Consider the following 8,060-nt stretch of genomic DNA (forward strand, 5'->3'; position numbering starts at 1 on the left):
CGGTCAAGGCAAAGGGGGACAAGGTGTGGCAGGAGGGGGATGTGGCACCCTTGACATGGCCAAAAGGCCAGGGTTCTGGGGAGGAGGGACCATGGGAGGAATGGGGGCTAAGCTGGGCTGCAGGCAAGGCAGGGCAGGCTGGGAAGGCAAAGGAGGGCAAAGGAGGGTGCATGCCCCACCACCATGCTTGGAGTGGGGTCTGCCACCCCAGCACACCCAGGCAAGGTCTCCACCATCCAGCCCAGGGCACACAGCACCTCCCAGCCCCCGCCAGGAGCAGCTGTCACCATTCAGGTGGCCAGAAAGGAGAGGAGAGAGGATGCTCAGCGCTAGGGGATCCCTCACCAGCCAAGTTCCCTTCCCCAGGGCTGCCCCGTCTGCCAGCCCTGAGCCCCACCAGGACCCAGGGACCACAGTTTTTTAGCCAGCCCCTGCTGAGCTGTCTCCCCCAGTTCCTGCTCTGCCCTGATCACCAGCCCCATTCCCACCAGGCTGCCTCACTCTCCTCACTTGGTTTTCCGTCATTCCCAGGTTGGGGGAAAAGGAGCAGGGGACATCTGGCCCCACTTGCCCATTACCTATGGGGTCCCATAGAGGATGGTGCAGCCACCTAGAGCAAGAGTGGCTACCAGCCTGGAGGCATGGGGATCCCTGTTTCACCCCCCGCCCTGTTCCTGGGCTGCCACCTGGGCCAGCCTTGGCTTATGGGACACCCACTCCCCAAAGCCACCTATCGCTGCTGCAGCCCTGGCTCCTGCCTGAACATCCTCAGGAAACAGCAATGTCTCAATGAGGATGCTTCAGCCCATCCCTGAAGCAGCATCCAGGTGGCTGAGGGGCTTTTTGAACGAGAGCCAGGGCAGCTGGAGGGAGCAGGGAGAGGCTCTCAGCCGCAGTTGCCGCCGTGTTGGAAGAAGAGGGAGAGCGACGCTTTCAGAAAGTGCATAAAATACATTAAAAACTCCCACATGAGACAAAGCCAAGGCGAAGGATCACTTTTCAGACACAGGTCGCTTGAGAAGGCAGTGCTCCCCAGGGAGGAGGAGAATAGGAGCCTCAGGGGAGGGGGGAAAAGAGCAAAAAGCAAAGGGAGGCAAAGGAGAAAGAGAGAAAAGCAGGTGGGACCAGACCGAGCAGGTGCACGCAAAATACCTAGTGTCATTTCCAAACGAAATGCTATAAGTGGAAGGTGACCCAAGGACAAACACACACACATACACACACAGAAAAACAAAAGGTCAGAAAGCATCATCTGTATGGGGCTGGTGCGGGAGCAGGACCACAACGAGGGGGAGCCCCTCTCGAGGGGACTTGCCCCATAGCAGTTCTGCTGGCCAAAGGACCTCCTGCCCAGCTGGATGCTGAATCAGAGCCCAGAAGGAACTTGGCGAGGGCAGAGGTTTACCTGCATGGGTGAAAACACTCTGCCACCCACCTTCCTTGCAGTCTGGCAGCTGGGAACCAGCACATGTGCTCCCCGCCCCCTTAACCCTGCCCTCGCTGCCATCCCAGGGCAAGGAGCTGCTGCCCAGCACAGCCCCTCGGAAAGGTGCCCCTCATGGCACCCACACAGCAGGAGATTTCTTGGTCCATCCCTGGTCCACAGGGAGAGCATCACTGTGCCAGTAGCCCACAGGCAATCCCAGTGTGACCCCACATCTCCTGAAGTAGAGGGGCTGTATCCATGCTTGATCCGTTCTCCTGCACCCTGGGGTGACAATGGAGGGACAGATCTGCCCCCAGGCATCTCCAAGCAGGACCAGCTTCTAGCTGCTGAAGGAAGGACAGCTTCCCAGGCACAAAGTTATGGAGCCCACCAGGATTCAGGAGACCCCATCCCCTGTCTCCCAGATGCATCTTCATCCCTTCTTCCATTATAGGATCCCCTCCTCTGTGGCCTTGGTGATGCTCCCATCCAGAGGCTAGCAGCAGCATCTGAGTCTGTTGGCTCTTGCCCATACACCACACACCAGGCTCACACCACGGTCCCAGCTGAAGCCCCCCCATCCCCAGAAGCCAATCCCCACCATTACACAGGGGTACAACAGTTGAGGGGTGTGTGCACCCACCACTGCACCTATGTACAGACACAACACCACCCATATGCCGCATCTACGCCCACGGGACTACTGTGCACCCAGCCATCACCACCACGTGCCCAGGCAAGGGCTGGAGGTGGCCTGAAGCTCCCACCATGGTCTACACCAGCCCTGCAGCTACTCTGGGTGGTACTGAGGGCTGAGCCAGGTCGGGAGGCAACGGGGGAGTGGCACACTTAGCACCCGATGCCAAAGAGATGAGAGAGCAGTGAAGTCAAAAAGCAAGAAATAAACCAAAACCCAAATCAGGCGATGGGGATGCAGGCGTGCGAGGGGAGCAGCAGCCAGCGAGAGCGCGGCCCAAACAAACAGCAAAAGGGGCTAGTGAGCAAGAGGTGCCAGGATGGGAGGGAGGAGGGATGGGGCGTGTGGAGGGATGAGGGGCTGGATGTCCAAGTGCTGCCTCCGGCCGGAGTGAGTGCACCGAGGCAAGGGGAGAGAAAGAAAGAAGGGGGGGTGGAAAAAAAATCAATGGAAACAAATAATACCTAGGCATATCCGAATCAAGAAACTGCCTGTGAAAACACAAAACAATCACATGGTTAGTGTGGGCTCTGATGGGCAGCAGCAGCAGAGAGAAGCGAAGGGGAACCCTGGGGGCTGCCCCCCACAACTCCTCCCTGGGCGCTCGATGCAGGGATGGATGGGTGCTGGGGAGGGAGCTGTTCTGCTCCCTGGTCTCCTTCTGAGCAGCTCCAGGGAACTGGGAAGGCTGGGATGGGGAGGGGAGCCAGGGCTGCTCTGGGCAATGGAGGCTGCATGGCATAAGGCAGCGAAGCAGGGAGCGCAAGCAGCCAGGAAGGAGGGTGAAGCGGGCCCTGGCTCTGCCCGCTGTCCTCCCTCTGCCTGTCCTAGCAGGCTGGTGGGACTGAAGCATGCACACCTGCATGCAGGATAGAAGCGGGAAGGGCCCCTCAGCATCCCGCAGGAAGCTGGCTGCCCCCTCCTCCCCCTGCCTGGCCCTAAGCAGGCTCACAGGATGTAAAACCCATGGCATGCATGCTGGCCTGCAGCAGAACTGGGGCTGGCCCTGAGGTACAGATCCTCTGACAGCACAATCCTGGGACCAACCGGCCAGGTCAGGAGCTGACACAAAACAGGGCAGCTCCAGGAGCCCCAGCTCCCAGCAGCCCAGCAAAAACCACTGCATCTTTGCCTGGCCAGGCCCTCCTTGCCCAACCATCCCCACCTGTCCTTGCTGTTGTCCCCAGGGCTGTGCCAAAGTCTCTTGGTCCGACACTCGCACGCATACCTGACCCCATGGTTTGGCTCTGCTGCCTGAGGTACAGATCCTCTGACAGCACAATCCTGGGACCAACCGGCCAGGTCAGGAGCTGACACAAAACAGGGCAGCTCCAGGAGCCCGCAGGTGCCACAGCCACCCAGCTCCCAGCAGCCCAGCAAAAACCACTGCATCTTTGCCTGGCCAGGCCCTCCTTGCCCAACCATCCCCACCTGTCCTTGCTGTTGTCCCCAGGGCTGTGCCAAAGTCTCTTGGTCCGACACTCGCACGCATACCTGACCCCATGGTTTGGCTCTGCTGCCCAAGCACTGCATACCTGTGACCCACCGTGGCCAGGCGCCGCCAGGCACCTCCCACCCAGACCCCTGTCATCCCAGCCCAAAAACACCCTGCCTTGGGACAGGCCACTTTGGTGCAGCAGTGACCCCAAAGCAAACAAGGGGAAAAACGGTTCCTGCTCTCCACCAGGATGCTCCTACACTGGAAACAGCCATGTGCACATCCCAGGACTGGTCCCTGCTGCTCCCAGTGATGCCAATGACCATCCTTGTCACAGCTACCTGTACACACGCATTCTGGCCAGGGACCCCTGCCAGCCCCCTGAGTTTTGCCAGCAGCCCTGGTGCAGAGGAGAGATCTGTCCTCTGCACCCACCAGTCCCCCATACCACCACAGGACCCAGCCAGGGAGATCTTGGAGATAAACCCCTCTGGCCCTGCTGCTCACACACCCCTGCCAAACCCACAGTGGGAATACAGTCCCCCAGGACAGGCATCACCAAAGTCACCCAGCCATCCCCCAGTGCGCATGAGGGATGGCTTTCCTGAATCACACCCACACAGACAGGGACCTGCCATGGGCACCAAGTGGCCTTTCCTGTAAGTTTGCTGGGACACAGGACAAATAACCTTTCATGGCAGGGCTTCTCCAGCCACAGAGCTGGGACACCCTCATGGCAGAGGTTCCAACCAGTTCTCTGTGCCAGGCAGTCACAGCCACCAACACAGAGCAGGATCACCACCTAAATTCCCTTTAGTGCCAAAGCAGAGAGCAGAGAGGCCTCGGGGAGAAGGAGGGAGGGGTCTGGCATCCCTGAACCCCAAAATCCTCTGCAGCTCCAGAAAAGTCCCCCCAAGGCAGCAATGGGTCAGCAGGACCCTGCAGAGGGGCTGAGAGGCCCCTCAAGGAAGAGAAGGGCTCCCCATGTCCCCCCTCCACCCCTCGCCACAGTGGAGGAAGAACAAGAGAAGCAGCAGCACGCACCGGTCATCCTGGGAGGGGTGGATGTACCCAGAGGAGAGGATGTTCAGGGACAGGATGTTGGGGTCGATGAGAGACTCGTCTGCTTCTGGGGTGTTCCGGATCCGACCTGCAAGTGCAGCACAGGGATGCCTCTCAGGCGACAGGCAGTGGCCCTGTGAGGTTCCCCAGGAGGGGCATGGGCAGCCCACCTGCCTGCATTGCCCCACTAACACGCCCATCACAGACAGCAGCCACCCGGTTTTTGGCCACCCGGTTTTTGGCCACTCAGTGCTGGAGGTGCTGATCCAGCTCCTGGATGTGACACCCAGGACCAAGGCACCCTGGCCACACTATGTCCCGCTGCCAACTGCTGGTAGCTTTGCTACTGCAGGGCAGGAGGAGAGACAAGGCCGGTGTAAAGCTCTGCATGGGAACACAGATAAGAAACAGACCAAGAGGATACCTGGGAGCTCAGCAGGCTGGAGGATTGCTCACAGCCCATTCAACCTAGCTTGACTTACCTACAACCAGCTCCCGCACTTCCTTCCAGCGGATGAGGCTGCCTGTTTCATGCACCAAGGTGACAGTGATCCTCCTCTGGATGCCCTGAGACCCGCAAGGCCAGAGAGAAGGGACAATGGTTAACAAAGCTCACGGCAGGAGTTAGAGCCAGAATGGTATTTTAGGGAGGGAAGTACCTGGTGGAGGAGGAAGGTCCCATGGCATGGCATGCCTCCACGGTGGTCCACAACGGCAGGGATGTAGCTGGAAGAGAGGATCATGGCATGACACAGAACCCTGTCAGCCTGCATGAAGGTGCCAAACACTGGCCAAATCACTGTGCCACCTCGCTCTCCTTCCCACTCCCCTTTCCAGCAGGACTTACTCGCCATTGGCTTCCAGCTCACAGATCTCAAAGAAGACCATCAGGTCATACTTGCACTGGCATGGGCCGGCACTGGGCCGAGTCATGGTGCTCAGCTTCGTCGCAGGCACTATGGCAAGTTGGAAAGACAGCTTAAAGGGTGAGCTTGCTGCTGGCATATGGAGTGTCTGATGGCAGGCAGGATACAGGCAGAGCAGGCAGGGACCACAGGAAGACATATGGAAGTGGCAGCGATGCAGAAGGGAGTGCATAGAGGGGGACAGACCCATCCCAGCGACCTTTCTGACCCCTTGCTGAGCCATCCAGGGTGGGTAGCCTCCTCCCTGCCACTCCACAAGAGATATGATCTGGGTGCTGCGGGAATAGGTATCAGGGCCTTATGGTGCCCCTGGTGGTAATACATTTTGGTCCACAGTACATATTGGGGCGCCCAGTGGTCCTAACTGGTTCCCCTGGGGAAGGGGACTCTGTACCCAGCACAGGGACTATGGGTGGGCAGAGGAGCAGGAGCCCAAATCCCTACCTGGTTTGGAGAGTGGCATCACACGGGGCAAGTGGCGCCGGGATGGCCTCAGCGGGCTGCAGAGAGAACCAGCTCGGTTAAAGCATACACAAAAAGCCCTGAAACAGCCAACTCCACCTACACCCCAGGGCCACCTCTTCCTGCCACCTAAACCTCTTCTCCAGGTCCCAAGAAGCTAGCTGCACTGGGTGCCCCAGTGGCATCCAGGGGCTGGAGCAGCCCAGGGTGCACCCACCTCAGGACGTCCTTGCAGAGGGGTGGAAAAGGATGCTGTTGGTAGTGCCCAAAGACTTCAAATACAATAGGCTGGCTCTTGATGTATTCAATGAAGGATTTGGTCACCTCCACAGCAATCTAGAAGAGAAAGACCCACCAAAACAGCAGCTTAGCTGTGAAAGAGATGCAGCCAGCAACATCACTGGGGAGGTGGGAGGGTGCAAACCTGTCCAATCCCCTGCAACACATCCCCTTCCCTGTGGCCCAGGGATGCTCTCCCCACTAAGACCACTGCCATGACATCCCAGTGGTTTTGGGTGGCAGGTTTTTGCTCTTTGGCCCACACATCCACCTTGTCTAAGGCTGGTCTATCTAGGCAGCTCTATCTTCTCTGGGAAGACACAGCCAATGAGCCTGCAGAGACCACAGCAACTGTGGGGGTGAGGGGATGGGGGCGGGCCAGGGGTACTCACATTTTGGACATGATAGAAGCCTAGTGGTGGCCCCCGTCCTGTGTTCTTCAAGGGCTCTGTTGAAAAGGCCTCGTCATGGCGATGGATGAAGCTGTAGAGGGAAGGAAAGTGACTCAGGAGCTGTGCGATGGGCATGTGCTGGAGCAGGGAGGAGAGAGAAGGCAGAGAATAGGACAAGAGCTCCTCCCAGTACCCTGGGCTAGCACAGAATCCCCCTGAGCCTGTTGGGAGCCTCTCCCTGCCTTTCTCCAGTAACCTCAGAAGGTACCAGACAAGCGCATGGGCTCATCCTGCAGCCCTTGGGTTTGCCTCCCATCCCTGAAGGGCTCAAAGGTGGGGGTTCTGGGGCTTCCCCACATTCATCACCAGCCCAAGGCAATGGCCAGAGCATGATGGGAGATGCAGGGCTGAGGGAGCACAGGGGGCTCACTTGAACTGGCAGAAGATGTCTGCATATTCTGCAGAGATGCTGGAGGCTTGCAGGACCGTCACACGGAAAGTGAACATGCTGCCCAGCTTCAAGTGGTCCAGAGCTGTCTCCAGTGGCCCTTCTGACACAGGCTTCTCTGGGCTGTCCAGAAGGTCCTCTGGTGTCACTGCAGGGAGAAAAGAGTCCTCAGCGAGGTGAGGCATTGCCCCCCTCACCGTCTGCCTGCAGCCCTGCACTAGGGCAGTGGGCTTTTGATGCTCGGGTGGGCGCAGGAGGCTGGGTGACAGGGGTGGGGGCTGCTCCCCAACCACTTGTCAGCACCCCCTCACCTGCGCAGGTATTGTTGTTGACCTCATCAGCAGAGGGACCCACGTCGCTGAACCTTCGACGATGCGCAGCTCCTCCTGGGAGGTCCCGGAGCGAGACATCCCCACGGCTGGGCATGACTCCGACTGGAACTGCACCAGGAATCACAGAATGGTTTGGTTTGGAAGGGACCTTAAAGATCATCCACTTCCAACCCCTTGCCACAGTCAAGGACACCTTCCACTATAGGGTTCAGGGTGGTCCCTAAGGTAGTTCCGCTTGCACTGTCATCACTGTCCCAAGCACTAGGGCACCTCCAGCTCTCTCCTCCCACCCCACAGCAGCTCTCCCTGGGACACAAGCAAGAGTGGGCTGATGCCTGCACCTCTAAGAGCCAGGTGGTCCCCACGGGAGAGTATCTCCATGGCAGGCAGGGCCCCCCGCAAAGAGCCAGCTGCCACCATACCTTCTCAAAGTGCTGGTCATCGAAGGATATCTTGGCTGTCCCCGACTGCCGCACGCCAGAGCCATAGTCAGGTGCTTCCTCATCCGCTGGAGGAGGGATGAGGGTGAGCCAGCATGGGGGATGTGGGGGATGTGAGGGACACATTTTGGGGGGGGGCCCCCTCCTACCTGAGATGG

At 58.9% G+C, this 8,060-nt stretch overlaps 1 protein-coding gene across 1 annotated transcript in view; it reads right to left on the minus strand.

Annotated features, from left to right (window-relative positions):
- The window catches only part of LOC104410378 (kinesin-like protein KIF1A), a gene marked incomplete at its 5' end in the record, with an annotated part of 12,196 nt that extends 4,226 nt beyond the window's left edge, over positions 1-7,970 (minus strand). Inside the window, 12 exon segments of the mRNA XM_010020525.1 lie at positions 1,153-1,176; positions 4,606-4,711; positions 5,106-5,190; positions 5,283-5,349; positions 5,471-5,579; positions 5,994-6,049; positions 6,229-6,347; positions 6,683-6,773; positions 7,113-7,278; positions 7,442-7,492; positions 7,495-7,570; positions 7,885-7,970. Of these exon segments, the coding sequence (XP_010018827.1) occupies positions 1,153-1,176; positions 4,606-4,711; positions 5,106-5,190; positions 5,283-5,349; positions 5,471-5,579; positions 5,994-6,049; positions 6,229-6,347; positions 6,683-6,773; positions 7,113-7,278; positions 7,442-7,492; positions 7,495-7,570; positions 7,885-7,970 (1,036 nt within the window).
- Positions 7,971-8,060: the final 90 nt, after the last annotated feature.

The sequence above is a fragment of the Nestor notabilis genome, unplaced genomic scaffold (assembly GCF_000696875.1).
Source record: "Nestor notabilis isolate BGI_N333 unplaced genomic scaffold, ASM69687v1 scaffold17648, whole genome shotgun sequence".
Taxonomy (NCBI): Eukaryota; Metazoa; Chordata; class Aves; order Psittaciformes; family Psittacidae; genus Nestor; species Nestor notabilis.